Raw genomic sequence first — 27,472 nt, forward strand, 5'->3', positions numbered from 1 at the left:
CTACAAATAACTCAATTTCGTTTCTTTTTATGGCTGAGTAATATTCCATTGTATATATGTGCCACATCTTCTTTTTTTTTTTTTTTAAACATCTTTATTGAAGTATAATTGCTTTACAATGGTGTGCTAGCTTCTGCTTTACAACAAAGTGAATCAGTTACACATATACATATGTTCCCATATCTCTTCCCTCTTGCATCTCCCTCCCTCCCACCCTCCCTATCCCACCCCTCTAGGTGGTCACAAAGCACCGAGCTGATCTCCCTGTGCTATGCGGCTGCTTCCCACTAGCTATCTATTTTACATTTGGTAGTGTATATATGTCCATGACACTCTCTCACCCTGTCACATCTCACCCCTCCCCCTCCCCATATCCTCAAGTCCATTCTCTAGTAGGTCTGTGTCTTTATTCCCATCTTGCCACTAGGTTCTTCATGACCTCTTCTTTTTTTTCCTTAGATTCCGTATATATGTGTTAGCATACTGTATTTGTTTTTCTCTTTCTGACTTACTTCACTCTGTATGACAGACTCTAACTCCATCCACCTCATTACAAACACCTCCATTTCATTTCTTTTTATGGCTGAGTAATATTCCATTGTATATATGTGCCACATCTTCTTTATCCATTCATCAGATGATGGACACCTAGGTTGCTTCCATATCCTGGCTATTGTAAACAGAGCTGCAATGAATATTTTGCTACATGACTCTTTCTGAATTATGGTTTTCTCAGGGTATATGCCCAGTAGTGGGATTGCTGGGTCATATGGTAGTTCTATTTTTAGTTTTTTAAGGAACCTCCATACTGTTCTCCATAGTGGCTGTATCAATTTACATTCCCACCAACAGTGCAAGAGTGTTCCCTTTTCTCCACACCCTCTCCAGCATTTATTGTTTCTAGATTTTTTGATGATGGCCATTCTGACCGGTGTGAGATGATACCTCATTGTAGTTTTGATTTGCATTTCTCTAATGATTAATGATGTTGAGCATTCTTTCATGTGTCTGTTGGCAATCTGTATATCTTCTTTGGAGAAATGTCTATTTAGGTCTTCTGCCGATTTTTGGATTGGGTTGTTTGTTTTTTTGTTATTGAGCTGCATGAGCTGCTTGTAAATCTTGGAGATCAATCCTTTGTCAGTTGCTTCATTTGCAAATATTTTCTCCCATTCTGAGGGTTGTCTTTTGGTCTTGTTTATGGTTTCCTTTGCTGTGCAAAAGCTTTTAAGTTTCATTAGGTCCCATTTGTTTATTTGTGTTTTTATTTCCATTTCTTTAGGAGGTGGGTCAAAAAGGATCTTGCTGTGATTTATGTCATAGAGTGTTCTGCCTATGTTTTCCTCTAAGAGTTTGATAGTGTCTGGCCTTACACTTAGGTCTTTAATCCATTTTGAGTTTATTTTTGTGTATGGTGTCAGGGAGTGTTCTAATTTCATACTTTTACATGTACCTGTCCAATTTTCCCAGCACCACTTATTGAAGAGGCTGTCTTTTCTCCACTGTATATGCTTGCCTCCTTTATCAAAGATAAGGTGACCATATGTGCGTGGGTTTATCTCTGGGCTTTCTATCCTGTTCCATTGATCTATATTTCTGTTTTTGTGCCAGTACCAAACTGTCTTGATTACTGTAGCTTTGTAATATAGTCTGAAGTCAGGGAGCCTGATTCTTCCGGCTCCATTTTTTGTTCTCAAGATTGCTTTGGCTATTCGGGGTCTTTTGTGTTTCCATACAAATTGTGAAATTTTTTGTTCTAGTTCTGTGAAAAATGCCAGTGGTAGTTTGATAGGGATTGCATTGAATCTGTAGATTGCTTTGGCTATTCGGGGTCTTTTGTGTTTCCATACAAATTGTGAAATTTTTTGTTCTAGTTCTGTGAAAAATGCCATTGGTAGTTTGATAGGGATTGCATTGAATCTGTAGATTGCTTTGGGTAGCAGAGTCATTTTCACAATGTTGATTCTTCCAATCCAAGAACATGGTATATCTCTCCATCTATTTGTATCCTCTTTAATTTCTTTCATCAGTGTCCTATAATTTTCTGCATACAGGTCTTTTGTCTCCTTAGGTAGGTTTATTCCTAGGTATTTTATTCTTTTTGTTGCAATGGTAAACGGGAGTGTTTTCTTAATTTCACTTTCAGATTTTTCATCATTAGTATACAGGAATGCAAGAGATTTCTGTGCATTAATTTTGTATCCTGCTACTTTACCAAATTCATTGATTAGCTCTAGTAGTTTTCTGGTAGCATCTTTTGGATTCTCTATGTATAGTATCATGTCATCTGCAAACAGTGACAGCTTTACTTCTTCTTTTCCGATTTGGATTCCTTTTATTTCTTTTTCGTCTCTGATTGCTGTGGCTAACACTTCCAAAACTATGTTGAATAATAGTGGTGAGAGTGGGCAACCTTGTCTTGTTCCTGATCTTAGTGGAAATGGTTTCAGTTTTTCACCATTGAGGACAATGTTGGCTGTGGGTTTGTCATATATGGCCTTTATTATGTTGAGGAAAGTTCCCTCTATGCCTACTTTCTGCAGGACTTTTATCATAAATGGGTGTTGAATTTTGTCAAAAGCTTTCTCTGCATCTATTGAGATGATCATATGGTTTTTCTCCTTCAATTTGTTAATATGATGTATCACGTTGATTGATTTGCGTATATTGAAGAATCCTTGCATTCCTGGAATAAACCCCACTTGATCATGGTGTATGATCCTTTTAATGTGCTGTTGGATTCTGTTTGCTAGTATTTTGTTGAGGATTTTTGCATCTATGTTCATCAGTGATATTGGCCTGTAGTTTTCTTTCTTTGTGACATCTTTGCCTGGTTTTGGTATCAGGGTGATGGTGGCCTCGTAGAATGAGTTTTGGAGTGTTCCTCCCTCTGCAATATTTTGGAAGAGTTTGAGAAGGATAGGTGTTAGCTCTTCTCTAAATATTTGATAGAATTCGCCTGTGAAGCCATCTGGTCCTGGGCTTTTGTGTGTTGGAAGATTTTTAATCACAGTTTCAATTTCAGTGCTTGTGATTGGTCTGTTCATATTTTCTATTTCTTCCTGGTTCAGTCTCGGCAGGTTGTGCATTTCTAAGAATTTGTCCATTTCTTCCAGGTTGTCCATTTTATTGGCATAGAGTTGCTTGTAGTAATCTCTTATGATCGTTTGTATTTCTGCAGTGTCAGTGGTTACTTCTCCTTTTTCATTTCTAATTCTATTAATTTGAGTCTTCTCCCTTTTTCTCTTGATGAGTCTGGCTAATGGTTTATCAATTTTGTTTATCTTCTCAAAGAACCAGCTTTTAGTTTCATTGATTTTTGCTATTGTTTCCTTCATTTCTTTTTCATTTATTTCTGATCTGATCTTTATGATTTCTTTCCTTCTGCTAGCTTTGGGGTTTTTTTGTTCTTCTTTCTCTAATTGCTTTAGGTGCAAGGTTAGGTTGTTTATTCGAGATGTTTCCTGTTTCTTGATGTAGGCTTGTATTGCTATAAACTTCCCTCTTAGAACTGCTTTTGCTGCATCCCATAGGTTTTGGATCGTCGTGTCTCCATTGTCATTTGTTTCTAGGTATTTTTTGATTTCCCCTTTGATTTCTTCAGTGATCACTTCGTTATTAAGTAGTGTATTGTGTAGCCTCCATGTGTTTGTATTTTTTACAGATCTTTTCCTGTAATTGATATCTAGTCTCATAGCGTTGTGGTCGGAAAAGATACTTGATACGATTTCAATTTGCTTAAATTTACCAAGGCTTGATTTGTGACCCAAGATATGATCTATCCTGGAGAATGTTCCATGAGCACTTGAGAAAAATGTGTATTCTGTTGTTTTGGGGTGGAATGTCCTATAAATATCAATTAAGTCCATCTTGTTTAATGTATCATTTAAAGCTTGTGTTTCCTTATTTATTTTCATTTTGGATGATCTGTCCATTGGTGAAAGTGGGGTGTTAAAGTCCCCTACTATGATTGTGTTACTGTCGATTTCCCCTTTTATGGCTGTTAGTATTTGCCTTATGTATTGAGGTGCTCCTATGTTGGGTGCATAAATATTTACAATTGTTATACCTTCCTCTTGGATTGATCCCTTGATCATTATATAGTGTCCGTCTTTGTCTCTTATAATAGTCTTTATTTTAATGTCTATTTTGTCTGATATGAGAATTGCTACTCCAGCTTTCTTTTGATTTCCATTTGCATGGAATATCTTTTTCCATCCCCTCACTTTCAGTCTGTATGTGTCTCTAGGTCTGAAGTGGGTCTCTTGTAGACAGCATATATATGGGTCTTGTTTTTGTATCCATTCAGCCAGTCTGTGTCTTTTGGTGGGAGCATTTAATCCATTTACATTTAAGGTAATTATCGATATGTATGTTCCTATTCCCATTTTCTTAAATGTTTTGGGTTTGTTATTGTAGGTGTTTTCCTTCTTTTGTGTTTCTTGCCTAGAGAAGTTCCTTTAGCATTTGTTGTAAAGCTGGTTTGGTGGTGCTGAACTCTCTCAGCTTTTGCTTGTCTGTAAAGGTTTTAATTTCTCCATCAAATCTGAATGAGATCCTTGCTGGGTAGAGTAATCTTGGTTGTAGGTTTTTCTCCTTCATCACTTTAAGTATATCCTGCCACTCCCTTCTGGCTTGCAGAGTTTCTGCTGAAAGATCAGCTGTTAACCTGATGGGGATGCCCTTGTGTGTTATTTGTTGTTTTTCCCTTGCTGCTTTTAATATGTTTTCTTTATATTTAATTTTTGATAGTTTGATTAATATGTGTCTTGGTGTGTTTCTCCTTGGATTTATCCTGTATGGGACTCTCTGTGCTTCCAGGACTTGATTAACTATTTCCTTTCCCATATTAGGGAAGTTTTCAACTATAATCTCTTCAAATATTTTCTCAGTCCCTTTCTTTTTCTCTTCTTCTTCTGGGACCCCTAAAATTCGAATGTTGGTGCTTTTAATGTTGTCCCAGAGGTCTCTGAGACCGTCCTCAGTTCTTTTCATTCTTTTTTCTTTATTCTGCTCTGCAGTAGTTATTTCCACCATTTTATCTTCCAGGTCACTTATCCGTTCTTCTGCCTCAGTTATTCTGCTATTGATCCCATCTAGAGTATTTTTAATTTCATTTATTGTGCTTTTCATCGTTGCTTGGTTCCTCTTTAGTTCTTCTACGTCCTTGTTAAATGTTTCTTGCATTTTGTCTATTCTATTTCCAAGACTTTGGATCATCCTTACTATCATTATTCTGAATTCTTTTTCAGGTAGACTACCTATTTCCTCTTCATTTGTTAGGTCTGGTGTGTTTTGACCCTGCTCCTTCATCTGCTGTGTGTTTTTCTGTCTTCTCATTTTGCTTATCTTACTGTGTTTGGGGTCTCCTTTTCACAGGCTGCAGGTTCGTAGTTCCCGTTGTTTTTGGTATCTGTCCCCAGTGGCTAAGGTTGGTTCAGTGGGTTGTGTAGGTTTCCAGGTGGAGGGAACTAGTGCCTGTGTTCTGGTGGATGAGGCTGGATCTTGTCTTTCTGGTGGGCTCGTCCACGTCTGGTGGTGTGTTTTGGGGTGTCTGTGGCCTTATTATGATTTAAGGCAGCCTCTCTGTTAATGGATGGGGCTGTGTTCCTGTCTTGCTAGTTGTTTGGCATAGGGTGTCCAGCACTGTAGCTTGCTGGTCGTTGAGTGAAGCTGGGTCTTGATGTTGAGATGGAGATGTCTGAGAGATTTTCACCATTTGGTATTACGTGGAGCTGGGAGTTCTCTTGTGGACCAGTGTCCTGAAGTTGGCTCTCCCACCTCAGAGGCACAGCCCTGATGCCTGGCTGGAGCACCAAGAGCCTTTCATCCACACGGCTCAGAATAAAAGGGAGAAAAAATGGAAAGAAAGAAAAAAAGAGGATAAAATAAAATAAAATAAAGCAATTATAATAAAAAATAAGAAAAAAATTATTAAGAATAAATTTATTAAGAAAAAAATTTTTTTTAATTTTTAAAAATAGATTTATTAATTTTTTATACTAAAAATACGAAAAAAATTATTTAGAAAAAATTTATTAAGAAAAAAATTTTTTAATTTTTTAAAATAAAAAATATGAAAAAACTTTTTAAAATTTTTTTAAAATTTTTAAAAATAGAAAATAAGAAAAAATTATTAAGAAAACATTTATTAGGGAAAAAAATATTTTTTAAGCAAAAAAAAAAACAAAAAAACAAAAAAAACAAAAAAACGGACGGACCTAACCCTAGGACTAACGGTGAGAGCAAAGCTATACAGACAAAATCTCACCCAGAAGCATACACATATACACTCACAAAAAAAGGAAAAGGGGAAAAGTTAATATATCCTGCTCCCAAAGTCCACCTCCTAAATTTGGGATGATTCGTTGTCTATTCAGGTATTCAACAGATGCAGGCACATCAAGTTGTTTGTGGAGCTTTAATCCGCTGCTTCTGAGGCTGCTGGGAGAGATTTCCCTTTCTCTTCTTTGTTCGTACAGCTCCCAGGGTTCAGCTTTGGATTTGGACCCGCCTCTGCATGTAGGTCGCCTGAGGGCGTCTGTTCCCCACCCAGACAGAACGGGGTTAAAGGAGCAGCTGATTCGGGGGCTCTGGCTCAGTCATGCCGGGGGGAGGGAGCGGTACGGAGGAGGCGGGGCGAGCCTGCGGCGGTAGAGGCCGGTGTGACGTTGCAGCAGCCTGAGGCGCGCCGTGCGCTCTCCCGGGCAAGTTGTCCCCGGATTACGGGAGCCTGGCCGTGGCGGGCTGCACAGGCTCCCGGGAGGGGCGGTGTGGAGAATGACCTGTGCTCGCCCACAGGCTGTTTGGTGGCGGCAGCAGCAGCCTTAGCGTCTCATGCCCGTCTCTGGGGTCCGCGCTGACAGCCGCGGCTCGCGCCTGTCTCTGGAGTTCGTTTAAGTGGCGCTCTGAATCCCCTCTCCTTGCACGCCGTGAAACAAAGAGGCAAGAAAAAGTCTCTTGCCTCTTCGGCAGCTCCACACTTTTTCTCGGGCACCCTCCCGGCTAGTTGTCGTGCGCTAGACCCTTCAGGCTGTGTTCACGCAGCCAACCCCAGTCCTCTCCCTGGGATCCGACCGAAGCCGGAGCCTCAGCTCCCAGCCCCCGCCCGCCCCGGCGGGTGAGCAGACAAGCCTCTCGGGCTGGTGAGTGCTGCTCGGCGCCGAGCCTCTGTGCGGGAATCTCTCCGTTTTTCCCTCTGCGTCCCTGTTGCTGTGGGATCCGCGCTGATAGCCGCGGCTCGCGCCCGTCTCTGGAGCTCGTTTAGGCGGTGCTCTGAATCCCCTCTCCTTGCGCGCCGCAAAACAAAGAGGCAAGAAAAAGTCTCTTGCCTCTTCGGCAGCTGCAGTCTTTTTCCCGGACTCCCTCCCGGCTAGCACCGAAGCCCGAGCCCCAGCTCCCAGCCCCCGCTCTCCCCGGCGGCTGAGCAGACAAGCCTCTCGGGCTGGTGAGTGCTGGTCGGCACCGCTCCTCTGTGCGGGAATCTCCGCTTTGCCCTCCGCACCAATGTGGCTGCGCTCTCCTCCGTGGCTCTGAAGCTTCCCCCCTCTGCTACCCGCAGTCTCTGCCCACGAAGGGGCTTCCTAGTGTGTGGAAACCTTTCCTCCTTCACAGCTCCCTCCCACTGGTGCAGGTCCCGTCCCTATTCTTTTGTCTCTGTTATTTCTTTTTTCTTTTGCCCTACCCAAGTACGTGGGGATTTTCTTGCCTTTTGGGAGGTCTGACGTCTTCTGCCAGCGTTCAGTGGGTGTTCTGTAGGAGCAGTTCCACGTGTAGATGTATTTCTCATGTATCTGTGGGGAGGAAGGTGATCTCCGCGTCTTACTCTTCCGCCATCTTGCCCCTCCCTCCGCCACATCTTCTTTATCCATTCATCTGTTGATGGACACTTAGGTTGCTTCCAGGTTCTAGCTATTGTAAATAGTGCTGCAGTGAACATTGTGGTACATGTCTCTTTTTGAATTATGGTTTTCTCACGGTATATGCCCAGTAGTGGGATTGCTGTGTCGTACGGTAGTTCTATTTTTAGTTTTTTAAGGAACCTCCATACTGTTCTCCATAGTGGCTGTATCAATTTACATTCCCACCAACAGTACAAGAGGATTCCCTTTTCTCCACATCCTCTCCAGCATTTATTGTTTGTAGATTTTTTGTTGATGGCCATTCTGACCAGTGTGAGGTGATACCTCATTGTAGTTTTGATTTACAATTCTCTAATGATTAGTGATGTTGACCATCCTTTCATGGGTTTGTTGGCAATCTGTATATCTTCTTTGGAGAAATGTCTATTTAGATCATCTGCCCATTTCTGGATTGGGTTGTTTGTTTTTTTGATATTGAGCTGCATGAGCTGCTTGTATTTTTTGTAGATAAATCCTTTGTCAGTTGCTTCATTTGCAAATATTTTCTCCCATTCTGAGGGTTGTCTTTATGTCTTGTTTATGGTTTCCTTTGCTGTGCAAAAGCTTTTAAGTTTAAAAAGGTCTCATTTGTTTATTTGTGTTTTTATTTCCATTTCTCTAGGAGGTAGGTCAAAAAGGATCTTGCTGTGATTTATGTCAAAGGGTGTTCTTCTTATGTTTTTCTCTAAGAGTTTTATACTGTCTGGGCTTATATTTAGGTCTTTAATCCATTTTGAGTTTATTTTTATGTATGGTGTTGGGAAGTGTTCTAATTTCATTCTTTTACATGTAGCTGTCCAGTTTTCCAGCACCATTTATTGAAGAGGCTGTCTTTTTTCCGTTGCATATTCTTGCCTCCTTTATCAAAGATAAGTTGTCCATATGTGCGTTGGTTTATCTCTGGGCTTTCTAACCTGTTCCCTTGATCTATATTTCTCTTTCTGTGCAAGTACCATACTGTCTTGATTACTGTAGCTTTGTAGTATAGTCTGAAGTCAGGGAGCCTGATTCCTCCAGCTCCATTTTTCTTTCTCAAGATTGCTTTGGCTATTCAGGGTCTTTTGTGTTTCCAAACAAATTGTGAAATTTTGTTCTAGTTCTGTGAAAAATGCCATTGGTGGTTTGAAACGGATTGCATTGAATCTGTAGATTGCTTTGGGTAGTATAGTCATTTTCACAATGTTGATTCTTCCAATCCAAGAACATGGTATATCTCTCTATCTGTTTGTATCATCTTTAATTTCTTTCATCAGTGTCTTATAGTTTTCTGCATACAGGTCTTTTGTCTCCTTAGGTAGGTTTATCCCTAGGTATTTTATTCTTTTTGTTGCAATGATAAATGGGAGTGTTTCCTTAATTTCTCTTTCAGATTTTTCATCATTAGTGTATAGGAATGCAAGAGATTTCTGTGCATTATGATGACAGTCTGCCAGACTCTGCTCCCAACCTTGTTTTTTCAGAAACTGCCCATCTCCCCTAGCCCCACCATCCACATTTTAACAACGGGAGTTGCCCTGTGTGAACCACGTGATCTTAGGCCACAGCAACAGCTGATGGGTCCAGGGATGGCCTCTGGACCCCAGCTAGACAAGTTAGATTTCTTCCCAAGAAACGTGTGACTGGAACTAAGGCAGATGAGGTTCATCTTTCTCTGGGTCGCTGGCATGGAACATGCAGACTGGGCACTGCTGGCAGAACTATTCTCAGCCTGTGGAAATGGAGGGAAATGGCTTGCAGTGAGGAAGGAGCAGGAAGGAGAGGTGTGGGGATGGAGAAGTAGAGTCCTCAATGGTGCATGATCCCAGACCCAGCTGCGTCCTGTCCCCAGGCACCAGGGACACTTCAGGAGCCCTCCCCCTCTTACCTCAGGACACTTCTGGCTGGATCTCTTGTTTCAAGCAAACCAAGAGCCTGAGCAGCAGGAAATACACTGTATGAACGTGTGCCAAGCCCTGCAGGAGGAGACCTCACAGACTTGTCTCTGTATCTTGTCTGCTCCGCATCCCTCTCTCCTTCCGGAACAGCGCCCCACTCTGCTGGAAAACTGTTCCTTCCCTACCTTTCCGGCCATGTGGTTCTGGTGGAGGTTGTTCCTCCAACCCTGGCTACCCTTCACTAATATAATCCATAGCCTCCTCAACAGCCCTGTGAAGTGTCCAATGGTGGTTCTCAAAGTGTGGTTTGAGGGTCCCTTGGCAGTCTCCCTGGCACTTTCAGAGGCTCCTCCCCTTTTCACCCTTGTCATCTATGCGTAGCTGGATTTTCGTCTCATACTTCAACCAACACAACACGTGGCAACAGACTGAACACAGAAGCAGATACGAGGATTCAGCTGTCTTCTATCAAGCCAGACGTTGGAAGACATTTGCAAAAATGTAAAACAATGCCACTAAAGATTTTTGTCTTAGAAAATAGTTATTTTTCATGCAAATATAAAAAAAATAAAAAATAAAAAATAAAAATATATAAAGAAATCATACAACTCAACAACAAAAAACAGCTCAATTAAAAAACTGAGAGGAGGAGCTGAATAGACATTTTTCCAAAGAAGACATACAGATGGCCAGAGTACACATGAAAAGATGCTCAACATCACTAATCATGAGGGAGATGCAATTAAAACCACAATGAGAGCTCTCCACACACCTGTCAGAATGGCTATTATCAAAAAGGCAAGAAATAACAAGTGTTGGCAAGGATGTGGAGAAAAGGGAACCCTCATACACTGTTGGTGAGAATGTAAATTGGTGCAGCCACTGTGGAAAACAGTATGGCGATTCCTCAAAAAATTAAGAATAGAACTATCATATGATCCAGCTATTCCATTTCAGAGTATTTATCCAAAGAACACAAAAGCACTATTTTGAAAAGATACATGCATCTGCATTTTCTTCACAGCATTACTTACAATAGCCAAGATGTGAACACAACCTAAGTGCCCATAAAGGGATGAATGGATAACAAGAGATGTGGTATATATACATATGTATACACACACACACACACACACATACACAATGGAATTCTACCCAGTTATAAAAAAGATGAAGTCTTGCCATTTGCAATAACATGGATGGACCTTGAGGGTATTACGTTAAGTGAAATAAGTCAGACAGAGAAAGACAAATACTGTATGATCTCATTCATATGTGGAATATAAAAAACAAACAAACAAAAAACCAAAAAAAATGAACAAACCAAACCAAACAAAAACAAACACATAGATATAGAGAATAGAATAATGGTTACCAGAGAGGAATGGTGTGGAAGGGTGAAATGGTTAAAAGGGATCAATTATACCAACAGTATGGTGATGGATGGAAACTAAATTTTTGGTGGTAAGCAGGCTGTAGCATGTAAAGGAGTAGAAACATAATGTTGTACACATAAAACTTGTTATAAGCCAGTTAACACAATTTTTTAAAAAATACAATGAAAAAACACATGGCTTCTCTAACATGTTTTCTATGAAGGCTAAAGGGAACCATGTAAGTGATGATGTACGCACATAGTGCTATACAGTTATAAACTGTTATGTGGTGTCTACAGAACTTTAGATAAGGGACTGATTGTGTCTGTCTTGCATTGTATTTTCCTCAGCTATTTGAAGTGAGGAGGTGTAGCTCTTAGAGTTGTCCTCAAGGTGGCAGTAATTATACATAATTGCACAAAGTTACCACCAGCCCTGTGCACAAGTCAATTAAGTTCCTCCATAGCTCTACTCTTGTGACTTACAGTGTGGGTGAAATGACACATATTAATTACAGTAGTTGCAATTTGTACAAAAGAAAAATAAATAAGATCCTATACAAGTAAACACCAAGAAGACTTCTAGCCAAAGAGGAGATCTAAAGGAGGATTTCCTGAGGAGGAGACATTAAATTGGAACTCAAACAATGAAAAGGTTTGACCAAGTTTGGTTTGTGAAAATCCTGAAGCAGAAGGAAACACAGTGTATTGAAGAAACTTTGAGTAGTAAGCAAAGGGAAGAAGTGTGAAGGAGACTCAATTAGCAGACAATGAACCCATTGCTGTCGTCACCTGTATTCTTATGGATGATTCATATTTCTCTCCCTACTCCCTCCCAGGAAAACAAAAGACAGAAAATTTCTTGAGGCAAGAAATAGTGTCAAATTCACCAAGTATCCCCGGTAGAAGCAAAAGATTAAAGTGTAGTTAATTTTCAATATGCCTTTGATTAAGTCATAATTGGAGTTATGTTTTGTAAAAGATGAAATGAGACACAATTTTGAGGTTCAAGCACAATAATATGGATTAAAGAAAATGGAGCAAAAGAAAAACAAGAAAAATAAAATTTACTAAGAAAAAATGCCCTTGTGAACATGTGATTACTAATTAGGTGCCCAGATCTTCACTACAGAAATCCCCACAGGTTAACCTCACTAGACTTCTTCCACAATAGTCCTTTTTTGTTTGTTTTGTTTTTTGGTGCCGAAACCAAACTCAAGACTACTGTGGAGGTTGTGGAATGAACCTCCACTGTAGTCTTGATCTTGAAATATTTTAGAAATGCAGAAATCACTGTCTTGTAAGAGGAGAAAGATAAATTAGTAAAAATCTCTGGAGACTAAAATGCAGAATGCTGTAATCTTGAAAAAGACCAAGAAAATAATGTATTTGGAAGGATTACAATGAAAAATGGTGCTAGTTTAAATCATTTAAAAAGCTGACTAGTGCTGGCTATGTCATGCTGTGCCATGAGATAATTTCCTCCCTCAATTTCTTTCCTCTCAGGGAGAGAGGTTTTGAAGTTATAAAGTGATTTTGAAATTCTGCCCAAAATATGTTTGTAGCTTTTGTGCAGTCAGGAAACTGCACAATTTCCTCCTGTGAATATTTTATTCAAAATGAAGAATGGTAGCAGGCATACTTTCATTTAGTCTTTCATAACAAATTCATAGATGAAAGAAGTTCCCACATTAAAACTTTCTTATCCAGTGAACTTAAATGTGGTTCAGTAAAAACCAAAGTTCCTTAAATTGGGCTCAAATAAAAAGGTGAGTCATCCAGCTACTTCTCCCTCCTTCACTGTTCTCAGAGTGGCAGTGGCAGGAGGAGATCCTGTAAGACCACAAGAAAAAAAGCATCCATGTTGCTGTGAATGGCAAAAATTCATCTTTTTTATGGCTGAGTAGTATTCCATTTTATATATGTACCACATCTTCTTTATCTATTCATCTGTTGATGGACATTTAGGTTGTTTCCATGTCTTGGCTATTGTAAATAATACTTCTATGAGCGTTGGAGTTCGTGTATCTTTTTGAATAAGTGTTTTTGTTTTTTTTTTTTTTGGATATGTACCCAGGGTTGAAATTTCTGGGTCATATGATAATTCTATTTTTGTTTTTTTTTTTTTTTTTGAGAAACCTCCATACTGTTTCCACAGTGGCTGTATCAATTTACATTCCCACCAACAGTGTATAAGGGTTCCCTTTTCTCCACATCCTCTCCAACATTTGTTATTTGTGTTCTTTTTGATGATAGCCATTCTGACATGTGTGAGGTGATATCTTGTGGTTTTGCATTTCCCTGATCATTAGTGATGTTGAGCATCTTCTCATGTGCCTGTTGGCCATCTGCATTTCCTCTTTAGAAAAATGTCTATTCAGTTCTTCTGCCCATTTAAAATTTTTTTAATTGGGTTGTTTGGGTTTTTTTGATGTTGAGTTGTATGAGCTGTTTATATACGTTGGATACTATTCCCTTATTGGTCATATCACTTGCAAATATTTCCTCCCATTCAGTAGGCTGTCCGTTTGTTTTGTTGATGGTTTCCTTTGCTGTGCAAAAGCCTTTAAGTTTAATTAGGTTTCATTTGTTTATTTTTGCTTTTATTTCCTTTATTTTAGGAGACAGAACCACAAAAATATTCCTGTGATTTAAGCCAAAGAGTGTTCTACCTATGTTTTCTTCTAGGAGTTTTATAGTATCCAGTCTTACATTTAGGTCTTTAATTCATTTTGAATTTTTTTGTATACTATGTTAAAAAATATTCTAATTTCATTCTTTTACACGTAGCTGTCCAGTTTTCCCAGCACCACTTATTGAAGAGACTGTCTTTTCTCCATTGTATAGTCTTGCCTCCTTTGTTATAGATTAATTGACTAAATTTGTGTGGGTTTATTTCTGGGGTCTCTATCCTGTTCCATTGATCTATGTGTCTGTTTTTGTGCAAGTACCATACTGTTTTGATTACTCTACCTTTATAATATAGGATGAACAGACTAATTTACAGTAATGAAATTGAATCAGTAATTTAAAAACTCCCAACAAACAAAAGTCCAGAACCAGAAGGCTTCACAGGCAAATTCTACCAAACATTTAGAGAAGAGTTAACACCTATCTTTATGAAGCTAATCCAAAAAATTGCAGATGAAGGAACATTTCCAAACTCATTCTATGAGGCCAACATCACCCTGATACCAAAGCCAGACAAAGATATCATAAAAAAAGAAAATTACAGGCCAATATCACTGATGAACATAGATGAAAAAATTCTCAACAAAATAATAGCAAACCACATTCAACAATACATTAAAAGGATCATATACCATGATCAAGTGGGATTTATCCCAAGGATGCAAGGATTTTTCAATATCCACAAATCAATGTGATACACCACATTAACACACTGAAGAATAAAAACCATATGATCATCTCAATAGAGGCAGAAAAAGCTTTTGATAAAATTCAACATCCATATATAATAAAAACTCTCCAGAAGGTGGGCATAGAAGGAATATAACTTAACATAATAAAGGCCATATATGACAAACTCACAGCTAACATCATACTCAATGGTGAAAAGCTGAAAGCATTTCCTCTAAGATCAGGAACAAGAAAATGATGCCCACTTTCACCACTTTTATTCAACATAGTTTTGGAAGTCCTAGCCACAGCAATCAGAGAAGAAAAAGAAATAAAGGGAATCCAAACTGGAAAAAAAAAAAAGAAGTAAAACTGTCATTGTTTGCAGATGACATGGTACTGTATATAGAAAATCCTAAGGACACTACCAGAAAACTACTAGAGCTCATCAGTGAATTTGGTAAAGTTGCAGGATATGAAATTAATATACACAGATATGTTGCATTTCTCTACACTAAGAACAAAATATCAGAAAGAGAAATTAAGGAAACAATCCCATTTACCATTGCATCAAAAAGAATAAAATACCTAAGAATAAACCTACCTAAGGAGGCAAAAGACCTGTACTCTGATAACTATAAGACACTGATGAAAGAAATTGAAGGTGACACAAAGAGATGGAAAGATATACTGTATTCTTGGATTGGAAGAATCAATATTGTTAAAATGACCATACTACCCAAGGTAATCTACAGATTCTATGAAATTCTTATCAAAATACCAGCGACATTTTTCACAGAACTAGAACAAAAAGTTTTAAAATTTGTATGGAAACAAAAAAGACCCTGAATAGCTGAAACAATCTTGAGAAAGAATAGGGCTGAAGGAATCACTCTCCCTGACTTCAATAAAAGTAAGTTTAAAAAAAGACAAGAGGTAAGTGCTGGGAGTATTTGGAGAAAAGTGCACTGTTAGTAGGAATTTAAATTACTTCAGCCACTTTGGAAAACAGTATGGATGTTTCTCAAAAAATTAAAAATAAAAGTACAGTATGATCCAGCAATCCTACTTCTGGGTATATATCTGAAGGAAGTGAAATCACTTTCTCAAAGATATATCTGCACTCCTATGTTCATTGCATTATTATTCCCTGTAGTCGAAAGGGTTGAAGCAATACAATTGCCCATCCATATATGGGTATGTATACACATACACACACACACACACACACAATGAAATATTATTCAGTCATGAAATGAGAAAGAAGAAAATCCTGCCATTTGTGACAAGGTGGATAGACCTTAAAGGGATTATGCTTAGTGAAATAAGTCAGACAGAGAAAGACAAACACTGTATGATCTCACTTAAAGGTGGAATCTAAAGTAAACAAACTCACAGGATAGATTGGTAGCTGCCATGGACAAGGGCTTGGGAAAAATGGGAAAATGTTAGTCAAAGGGTATGACGTTCCATGTATAAGAGGAATAAATTCTGGATATCTAATGTGCTGCATGGTGACTATAGTTAACAATACTATATCATATACTTGAAAGTTTTTAAGAGAGTGTCTCTTAAATACCATCACCAAAAAAAGGTAATTATGTGATGTGATGAAAGTGTTAACTAATCTTATTATGGTGATCATTTCTCAAGATACAATGGTATCAGATAATCCCATTGTACATAACTCATATATAACACAATGCTATATGTCAATTATATCTCAACAAAGCTGGAAAAAACCAACAACTCAGATACTATCTTTTTCCTGAAGTAGGTTGAGACTTGGTTTTTGGCTTTGTTAGGAAGGTTCTAGAATAGTTGCTAGTCTACTGTATAAAGTTCGCTCTTAATTAACAACTTCTCAATTTTGTTAGTTTGATGCCCAGGTGCTAAATATGTGTCTCTATTTTGGCAGCATTCAACGTTGCCTGCACTGTTTGCTCTCTTGTTCTTCTGTTCTGTTCTCAAACTCCTAGAGGCTGCTCTGTGGTGGACCTCATTTTATCTCACCCTCTTTATGTGCAACCCAGGACTCAGTCAATGAGCCCTCTGTATAGCTCTCTTCCCTCCAGATTCCAGCTAGTTAGGTACCATGAAAACTAATATTTACCCCTTCACCCGGTGTGACTGTCATGCTCTACTTTGACACCTGCTCACTGGCCTGCAGTCAGGAAATCCTCCAAGGTAGAGATCTTGGGCAATTATAAAGCTTATGTTCTGAGTTTTCCTACTCTCAGGGATTTTATTCTTGTGCCGCCGGTTGTGTGAAGACTGAAAACTCTCACCTCATGTTATTTTATTGAGTAATATTGCTGCTTATGGTGGTAAGCTACTCTGCAATCATCAGAAACAGAAGTCGATAGTTATATTTCAAATATTGATTTTAGATATTTAATTTTTTAGGTGATATTTACTGTCACTTAGAATAGATTTAATTCACTATTCATTACTTTTTGCTCATTGCATGTCCCTATGTGGGATCTGGAATCCACACATTTAAGATGTGAGAATAATTAGATAGAGTTGGAAAACTAATAATGAGTGTACCTACAAATCAGAGAAATGGGACTAGATATTCCACACCAGCTAGGGATAGGGAAGCTTCTTGCAAATATTGGTACCTTTGTGTCAATCACCAGTGGTGTCTCCTCCGGAGAAACCAATTACACAAATGTTCCCCTTCTGGGGGATTTAGTTGCAGAAAGTAACTCTTTGTCTGGACCAAATAAACCTTGCCCCAGGGCGCAGGGCTTATAGATTTGAACATGGGCTGTGGGACCAAACTGCATCACCTTAGGCTGGCCCTGGTTAGGGCCTTGTCCTTTGGAAATCACATTCAGAATGTAGACCCTAATGTTGATGAGTCTCTGTGTGCCCCACCCTGTATGGCTCGTATGGCACAAATCAGCTACCCCCAAGCGGCTCACTTCTGCAATAAAGAGACCATATCCAGTACTTTTGGAGAACGATGACCTTTAAAAAAGAAAATTTTATTTTTTTACATGATGAACATTTTAGATAATAAGTAAATTTTATAAAAGAAAGTAACCTAATCCACAGCTCAGGTATAAAAAGCTCTTAATGTGCTGGGCTATGTCTACTGAATCTATTGTTTAAATATAAGTCTCAACTTTAAGAATATCAGTATTATAGCCACCTGAAGATTTAAAGGGGGAGGCTCTCTTCTTCAACTTTCAGAATTAAATGAAAACTGGTTGGTCCTTCCTATCTTCTTAGTCTTGATGACCTTGAAGGAGAGATAAGAAAGACACAATGAGATCCTAGCAGTTGACATTAAGTTCTGCTCATTTTTCTCCCTTCACCCACACTTCATGTCCTAATAGTCTCCCATAGTCTCATCTCTCATAATCTTTCACATCTACTGAATTTCAGAACTCATTATGCTGTTTCACACTTTTGAGGACATGCATGTGTCATTTTCTTGGCTTAGAACTCTTTCCAATGTCTTTACTTTGCTGAGAAAAAATAGTATCTAATGCAGATTAATTTCTCACTTTGTGTCGGGCAGTGAGATAATGTATATGTATTGTCTCACTTAGCTTTTAACCAACCCTATGTGATAGAGACTTTGACCCTTTTGGAGGACCAATTAAGCTGTTTCTCCAATACCAGCCAACTAGTGAGTGCTGAAGCCAGGATTCAAATCAGGTCAGTCTCATTCAAAGCCCTGCTCTTGACCACTATGTGAAATTATTCCCCTGCCCTCCTAATGTCTTCAAATATTTTATTATTTAGCATTAGCATCAAATCCTTTTGAAATGTATATGTCATTTCCTCACATCCTTTAAAAAATCCTCCACTTACAAACGAACACAAGAACATTGTGTTTTCCTCCCACCTGCTAGACTCTATATGTAAGAATATAGAAACTGGTGCTCTCAAAACCCAGACAAAATTATTCGCCTTTCTGGAAAACTAATGTTTCTCCATCCAGTTCCCACCTGGATGAAGCTGTGATTTCCACACGTGAATTTCAGTTTCTGGTCAATTGTTCTCAGTTGAAAGCAGAAAAGTCGAAGTTTGTCTCCTTCCTCACACTTGATATTGTGCCATTTTCCATTCCCCACAACATCCATCTTTCCTGTATTATCCTGTATTTCATAGATTATGTTCTTCTTATTTACTTTTTTCTGCAACAGAAATTTAATATTCAGTGCCTGAAAATATAGTAACCTCCATATGTATGAGAAAGACCCTTGTGACACAATAAACACAAGATATAAAAAAGAAGTTATAGGCACAGGTATGCATATGGCTTTGGAAAGGTCTTCTCTGAGAACTTTCCTTTTATTATCTTGATTTTTTATTTTTGCCTTTCTTTTTCTAGATGTTTTCTATCTGGCAATTTTAGAACAGTGAGTTTTCTTCCTATTTTCGACTGCTTCCACCTTAAGGGCAGCTTTGTTTCCTTAAAACAACTGGAATCAGGGGAATCAGAAATCCCTGATGGACATTTTTGGCTCCTCTCCTTATGCAGAAATGAATGAACATTGACTATAACTTTTCATTTAATAGATTATAAAAAATATATATAACAGGTTAGGCTCTGGTAACTCACTAATTTTTTTCTCTACCTTCTCCATTTACTCACTCTTCTCCAATATTTTATTTCCATTGATGTAGGTCTCACAGTTCACACTCTATATGTCTCACTCATGTAAGCTATGACTCATCAATTCTATAATTGCATTTATAGGCATGGTCTTAAAGATAGTGTAAGAAAGTAATGGAGGTAAATTAAGGGGCTATCTTAGGAGACACTTATACAGGTTTATGAAGCAGTTAATTATATAAGATGTAAGGTGAGTTCATAGAAGTCTGTAAATTTTAGGGGGGATTTAAGGTATCATACTCTCTAGTACCCTGAATTTGGAAATGGACATATCAGTAAAACTCTCTATGCCTTTGTTTTTGATAAATAAGGGAATTAGATTACCATATTTTCCAAATACCATGCAATACAATATTTCTTCAATTAGTTGTTCATGAATAACTGATTAAATGGATGAATAGTCTAGAGGAGACAGCACTGAATTGTTATATCATTTGCCAAACTGTTGAATATATATGCATTCAGGAGAATACAAGCCAATCTCTTTATTACTCTGGATGCATGTCGCAACCAGAATTCAATCTGAGTAAGGCAATCCATTCTTCAAAGTAAAAAGAAAGTGATGAATTTGTGGTGGAGTTCTGAGATAAAATTATTAGAATGTGCATATTGATTTATACCCTGCACAGTCCTTGTTCATGGTGTCTGAAACCCGGTAATTATAACTGGAGAAATGACAAGGTTTCTTGGTGAATCTTTTCAAGGACTTGCTTGGAGGTATCTTGGGTAGAAGAATGTTCACAGGCCACCCAATCCCATTTCCTGTTATGTGGCAGACTTGACCACCTATCTCTAGTCAAGAAAGAGAACTGAGAACTGAGTTCCAATATTCAGTCAGTAAGCAGAGCTTGGCAAGTGAAGACATTCAATTTCAGGCACTGATCGAGAAAATGAAAAACAATTTTAAGAGATTACCTGATATAACATAAACAACTCATACATAAATGTTCCCGACGCTTGCTTGCAAAGACTATCCATCTTGGGAGTTTCTTTAGCTCTTTTGACAATGCTGTTTGGAACTTCAGACTTTTGATCAAGACCAACTTCAGACACAGATGATGCTTTGTTTATCTCCAGGATTCCTCTGCATTCAAAGTAATCTGATATGGTAATGACCTTCTGCTTTGTGAATTTCTCTTTAAGGTTGGTGTTAAAAACCTTCACTTGGAAAAACTGACTTGCAGTAACCACTGTAGCATGAAACATTGTGTTTTTCCCCCCTTCTGGTGACTCATATTCAAATGGCTCTGCTGCTTTCAGTACCATTACTGTCATTGGGCCCTTTTGTAGAACACTTCTCCTGGCAGCTACTTTACTTTGGACCTGCGTTTTCTGGTTCTGTGTTGGACAGAAACAGGAAAATAAACTTACAAGTTTTGAGCAGGGAACACAAAGTCTCTTTCTCTGAGTGAAACCTCAGTCATAACATTGGGCCACACAACCTTCCTAGATATTTGGAACTGGAGTCAGGCTAGAAAGGAAGTGCTTAATGGAAAGGAAACAGTAATGAACTGGTAAAGCTTAGTATAAGGTAGCAGACAACAGGAATAGAAGTTAGACTATCCATTATAAACAGAATAATCTTTCTGAATTAAAGCATGATCCTCAGCAAGAGCAACACAGAGCCACGGAGGATGAGAACATTGTCATGAAACATTTGAGGGATAGATTAAAATATAATAATAAATTCAAATATGTCCTCTACTCACTTAAACGACTAAAGAAAATAAAAAGAGTAAAAAAATAACTAAGATAGCATTGCAAACAGAGAACGGTGCCTACTACAAACCACAAACATTAAGGGTTTTCAAGTATCACTAGAGCACCCGGGGCCATTGTGAGGATTCAAAATATTGCCTCTTCCGAAGAAATAATAGTCTGCTACAAGTAGTGAGAAAGACATGCAGTGGCTCAGAATTCCCTGTTCTAAACTGGCTCAAATAAAAGATATCTGATTAGAACCATGTCCTCTTCGGTGTATCCACAGTATTTCTCAGTGGCTTGGATGCTAACAGAAAAACAGAGGACAGGTTTGTTTACCTCTAATCTCCTCTCTCCACAGTGGCCTGATTTGATTGAGTTGCAGCAGAATACTTTCATAATGGGAAAGTTGCCTGATCTGTAATAGGAAGTATGCGAGGCAAGCTGGGGGGGGGGGGGGCGAGGAGGGTGTCATGTATTCATGAAAGATGGAGTCAAGCTATCTACCTCCACAGACCAGAAGTTCTCAGAGTGGTCTGACCTGGGATATTACACATGGTGATCACTTGTAAATGATTGGACTTTACCTGGATATGGCTTCTCATCAATGTGACCAATTTACCATGACAAAGAAAACATCTTTGCCAAAGCAAGTTAATCAATAACAATAGTTATATACAGACTAACAATAGTCACTGTGAAATGCACCTGTTACTGACTTGAGGAAAACTTGGAAAAGAGAAACAGGAAATGTGTACCTCAGGTAGGTGAGTGGAGGATGAAGTTGATGATCAGGCCTGGGGAGGTGGAGGAAGGCCGACGGTTGTGGGTGTGTTGGTTACTAAAGGGTACAGAGACTGAATCTGCTCCTGAGATGCCTTATTCCTTTTTGTTCCAGTCTCTTCTTCAGTTTGTTTTTCTTTTCTGAAAGTAGCTTAATTTCTCTGTTAATGGTTTTCAGTATTAAAAGAAGCAGAACATATTTTCATTACATTGTAGTAGGTTCTATTTATATGCAATATGATGTCGTTGAAAACTCCAAGTCGTTCCAACCCACCACCAAAAGAGATGGCCGGGGACTTCCCTGGTGGCGCAATGGTTAGGAATCTGCCTGCCAATGCAAGGGACACGGGTTCGAGCCCTGGGAAGATCCTACATATAGCAGAGCAACTAAGCCTGTGCGCCTACTGAGCCTGCGCTCTAGAGCTTGTGCTCTAGAGCCTGCGAGCCACAACTACTGAAGCCCCCGCACCTAGAGCCTGTGCTCCGCAAGAAGAGAAGCTACCGCAATAAGAAGCCCATGTACCGCAATGAAGAGTAGCCCCTGCTCGCTGCAACTAGAGAAAGCCCACATGCAGCAATGAAGACCCAACGCAGCCAAAGATAAAATAAATTTATATATACAAAAAAAAAGATGGCCGGTAGATAAGAATGCGCATATAGTTGCATTATAAAAGGGATGGTTGATTCACACAGACATGTTACTACTCCAATCACCTCTGTGTCATAATGGGAAGAGTTCTTAGAATTAGAAAATCTAGGTTTATGTAAGCACGAGCAAGATGTGTTTTCAATCCAACAGTTAACATCATCTTTATAATGAGGATGATGTTACCATATCTACGTCACTTAAATTTTTACTGTATTTTGATAGTGCCTCACTCTTTTCCTGTCAAAAAGATGATCCATAATTCCTCAATTTGGTAAATCTGAACTGTTGGAATATTAATAAAGAACCAAGTGCCTTAGCAGAGTTCCTTCTGTGGGACTACAAGCTTACCTGAACCATAGGATTCTTCTCTACTCTTCTAGGTGTCAGAGCACTACTTGTGGTAAGTGCCGGTGTAGCAGAGCTTGTTTCTTTCTTATTTCTCTTTTTTGCTGAATTTTTCCTTTTTTGTCTTAGTTTGCAACTGATATAAAAACAGAGACTCAATAAACCCAGAGGAGCTGTTTGAAGAGAGTTGAAGCAGTTTCAGTGTTATTTCTCCTCAGCTCCTGCTGTGGGTCTAGGTGTGCTTTTGTCTACCTCTACTGCATTCACCATCCTGGCTGCAAGGGGGCCAATAGTAATAACACAGGCAGGGAGACTGTCTCCTGCTTCCTCAATCGTTTTTGTACTGACTCCCTGTGCAGTGTTCCTCCTGTCCTCTGGATTCCCATGTACCTCAGTTAAACCCTTTCCCTACCCTGTTCTCCTATCATGTCCTTTAATAAAACCCAAGGTTTCCATGATGCTGACTGCTTGATCATGTTATTTAAAAGATCTACTAAAATTACAGAAGCCAGTGAAAGCAACTATGATACAAGTTGGTGAGGTGACAAAATGGTGATATTGGTCTTTGGAATTTAAAAAATTTTCATTTTGCCTGGTGATTTTACAAAAGTTCTTCACATCTCAGAGAGGTAGTTTTTTATGTTAAGTACTGCTCCATCTTTATTACTAGAAGGAATAATAACCATGGAGCAAATAGTCTTAATAGAACAGACACATTAATTGGTTAAAGGTAAATGTTTTTTAAATAAACCACAAATCTTAAATTATTATTTTGTCATTTTCTAACATTTCTAATGTACTGCAAGTTTCAGCTTCTCATCCATTTCCTCTTTCTTTCATTCTTTATCCTTACACTAAATACAACCTCCAACATACAGCCACTTTCCTTTATAGGAAAGGGGTTGCCCTACATTGTCAAACCTGTTGGCTGCTGCAGTACTAACACTTTCATGGCCAATGAGTCAAAAATTGGGAAAATAATATACTAACTATGACTAAGGTGGTGTCCTAGTTAAGACTGGGGAGGGCCAGAGAAGAGCGAGTGTGGGTGGGATCTTCCTTATTACCTTTTAGCTTCTCCTTTCTAAGTTCTTTTACAAGGTCTTTAAATGTTTCTATGCCTTCCAACACATCTATTAGTTTGTTGACAGAGGTAGCACCTGGGAATTTTTTTCCCCATCACATCAGCAATCTGAATTTTGTTGTATTTATCTTGCTTTTTTCTAGTCAGTTTTAAATCCTGGGCCAGTAAAGACTTAGTCATGCTAAGCTGATAATCATTCATGTTCTGTAATCCTTTCACCGAAACAATTTTCTTGTATTCATTCACCATGTCTCAAGTTATGGATGACCCTACAAGAGAAAAATAACATTCAGTGTGACACATTTATACAGACAATTTAAAAGACTGGTTGTGTCTATGTGAGTGAGTGGGCCATGTGAAAGTGCTGCCCTTGAGTGTATGTGACAAAGAGGAACTTCATTACCAAGTGTGTCATTTGGAAAATGTGCTGAAAGCTGCTGCTTTAAGAAGACTTAAATTTTTTTTCCTTATTAATGATGCTAGCTGAGTTGGATCAGGGGTGGGTATGGTAGAAGGATGCCTGGAAACAGGACATTTTTACAGTGTTTAAAATATGGGCTGTATAGTGTCAAAGTCCCTGGTGCTCCTCCCATCCTTTATTAGGGCTAGAGTCTGGCCGTGAAGGTCTGTGGTTGGGTCCTGACTCCTCCCACACCCACTGTGACTGAAGAGACTGATGTGCAAAATAGGCTGCAGCCTCTCACCTTATATAAATATCCTTCTGCCACAGCACTACAGTTGCATGCTGGGTACCTGCCTTTGTCCACTTTGCTCTTCCTTTAGTTCGTTCTCATTAGCATCATCTCTCCTTGGGGCTTGGACCACGTCCTTTGTGCGCATATCACTGTCCCTTTGCTGGACTTTTTTTAAATTGGGGTATAGTTGTTTTACAATGTTGTGTTAGTTTCTGCTGTAAAACGAAGTGAATCAGCTATACGTATACATATAGCCCCTCCCTCTTGGCCCTCCCCCACCCCCATCCCACCCATCTAGGTCACCACAGAGCACCAGCTGAACTCCTGCGCTATACAACAGGTTCCCATTAGTTATCTGCTTTACACATGGTATTGTATATATGTCAATCCCAATCTCCCAATTCATCTGACCCCCCTTTCCCCCCACTGTGTCCACACATCCATTCTCTACGTGTGTCTCTATTCCTGCCCTGCAAATAGGTTCATCAGTATCATTTTTTTAGATTCCACATATATGCGTTAATACACAATATTTGTTTTTTTTTTTTCTTTCTGACTTACTTCACTCTGTATGACTTGCTGGACTTTTACCTGCTCTCTAATGCAGAATCACAGCATTTATTGTCTGGGGTTATTTAATAGTTGGCTTGAATTTCTTCCTTCCAGACTTAATCTCTCTAATCAGTTATTTTCATAGATCAAGTTATCTCTATAAACTACATTTCTACCCCACTTGAAATCCTTCAATAGTTCCCCATTTTCTTTATGAACAATTCCTTATCCTTAGCCTAGCTAGGAAGGCCTTGAAAAATCTGACTCTTTCTTACGTTTCCCACTTTCCATTTTTCATATTTAAGCTCCAGAACTTTATAGCACATCTTGCTGTTCCAGACCCTCTCATGAAATATATTTCCGATGTTTTTTTTTGAAAAGTAGATCTAGGGAGTACATGGTCTTCATGAAACTATTCAAATTTAAAAGTCTGCCAATTTATACAATATGCAGAGGTACTCAGCCTGAATCCAATCATCTGGAAACCCTTACATACATAGGATATTTTACATATAGTGTCCTAAACTCTGGTATAATACAGCTTATGAGAATCACTATTTGTGAAAAATGACACTTCTATCATTTTTTCTCCAATACCTTCCCTCAACACATTGACTCAGGAAATAGAATATGAGTGTTAAGACCTCAGACTTTGGAGTTCAGGAGATTTGGCTCCTGGAACATAATAGTTTGGCTATATAGTTCAATGAATACAATTAGAATATAAATGATTGATTTGTAAGATCAGATTGAAAACTCTCCCACAGGAGATAGGTTGAGATTAAGAAATAGAAAATAGAAAAGAAAATGTAAAACATGTCAGAATACAGGTTGAAATCCCCATGTTATTAGTTGCAGAAAGAGTGAAAACTAAAAAGAAAATGAGGAAGTATTTGAAGACATAATGGAATAAACATCTTGGAATTAAAATAACATGAACATCTTTGGATTGATCAGGCCAATAGAATATTGAATAGGAGAGTGAAGGGAAAAATCCACACCAAGACATGCCATAGAGAAACTGAAGAATATCCAAAAACAAGATCAATTTGACAGCTTTCAGAGAAAAAGTGTAGATCACTCACAAAGGTTCAAAATTAGATTCTCGGCAGCAAAACTGCATGGAGTATAGTGTCTGTAACCAATCCATATCTGTACTTTTGAAACCTCCCAAAAACGTGAAACCAAAATTGTATGTGTAAATCTGGTGACAAAATTTATTAGAAAAGTACCTGATGTGAGATGGCAGGAGTCTGTGTAATATTTTTTTAAAATTCCACTTTAGTGTGAATGTTCATATGTCTTCCTCCTGAAATAGTAGTGCATTTGAGATGAGAGGCAGGACTTAGGCCTGACTGGGCCATGTATGGAATACACTACGTATGGTGTGTGCCTTAAATAGTCTTTCTTAAGTCACTCGAGTTCTGAACTCCAAACCCTGGTGACCTCAAGGGTTTCAGAGATGTGTTGCGAGCATAAATTGAGGAAAAATAATTTTGAAACAGGAATTTTATATTTAGCTAAAACAGCACTTTAAATGTGATGGTCTATAGATGATCCTCTGAAAATGACCAACACAATTAATCAGAAGATTTGCAACACAAAGACACCTACCAAGCACTCTTTTGGGAATAGTATTAAACAAGAAAGTAAAGAAATGGGGTAAAAAATGCTGCAGGCTAAAAATCAAAAGGGAACAAGATATTAAGTATTTTAATGTTTTAAAAATAAATGCAGTCTTGTCTGAAGAGAAACAAAACAGGAAGTAGGTCAACATGTTGACACGATGGTAGGGAGAAATGATTATATGAGTGTCCACTAAGTTACTTGTTCTTTTTTTTTTAAATTTATTTATTTTATTTATTTATTTTTGGCTGCGCTGGGTCTTCGTTGCTGTGCAGGCTTTCTCTAGTTGCGGCAAGTGGGGGCTACTCTTCGTTACGGTGCATGGCTTCTCATTGTAGTGGCTTCTCTTGTTGCAGAGCACGGGCTCTAGGCGCGCGGGCTTCAGTAGTTGTGGCTTGTGGGCTCTGGGCTCTAGAGCACAGGCTCAGTAGTTGTGGCACACGGAATTAGTTGCTCCGTGGCATGTGAGATCTTCCTGGACCAGGGCTCTAACCTGTGTTCCCTGCATTGGTGGGCAGATTCTTAACCACTGCGCCACCAGGGAAGCCCAAGTTACTTGTTCTTAAGGAGAAGTTAGATGTATAAATAGACAAAGAAAAAGAAGGAAACATAGAATAAGAATTACAAAAAGTACTATAAGCTAACCAAAATACAGCATTTTACCTAATGTGTTTCATATATATACACACACACACACAGAGGAGAGAGAGATGACCAGCAATGAAGTTTAATTAACCAGTCCTGGGAGTGTTAAACCCATTAAAAAACAAAGTTTTCAAAAATCTAACTATGTGTTATTGACTAAAGGTCATTTAAAGGTTTTTAAATATAGTTACAAAAACTTTTATCATGCAAACATTAAAGAAAGCAGTGTATCTGTATTTGTGTAGC

The 27,472-nt window shown here is 38.6% G+C and overlaps 1 protein-coding gene across 1 annotated transcript; it reads right to left on the reverse strand.

Annotated features, from left to right (window-relative positions):
- Positions 1–17,700: 17,700 nt before the first annotated feature.
- On the reverse strand, positions 17,701–23,957 carry MNDA (myeloid cell nuclear differentiation antigen). Its single transcript, XM_061183806.1, is given in 7 exon segments — positions 17,701–17,760; positions 18,476–18,664; positions 20,062–20,484; positions 21,606–21,752; positions 22,877–22,998; positions 23,692–23,800; positions 23,802–23,957. Coding segments are annotated over 7 exon segments (1,206 nt in total).
- Positions 23,958–27,472: the final 3,515 nt, after the last annotated feature.

The sequence above is a fragment of the Eubalaena glacialis genome, chromosome 3, assembly GCF_028564815.1.
Source record: "Eubalaena glacialis isolate mEubGla1 chromosome 3, mEubGla1.1.hap2.+ XY, whole genome shotgun sequence".
NCBI classification, from domain to species: Eukaryota; Metazoa; Chordata; class Mammalia; order Artiodactyla; family Balaenidae; genus Eubalaena; species Eubalaena glacialis.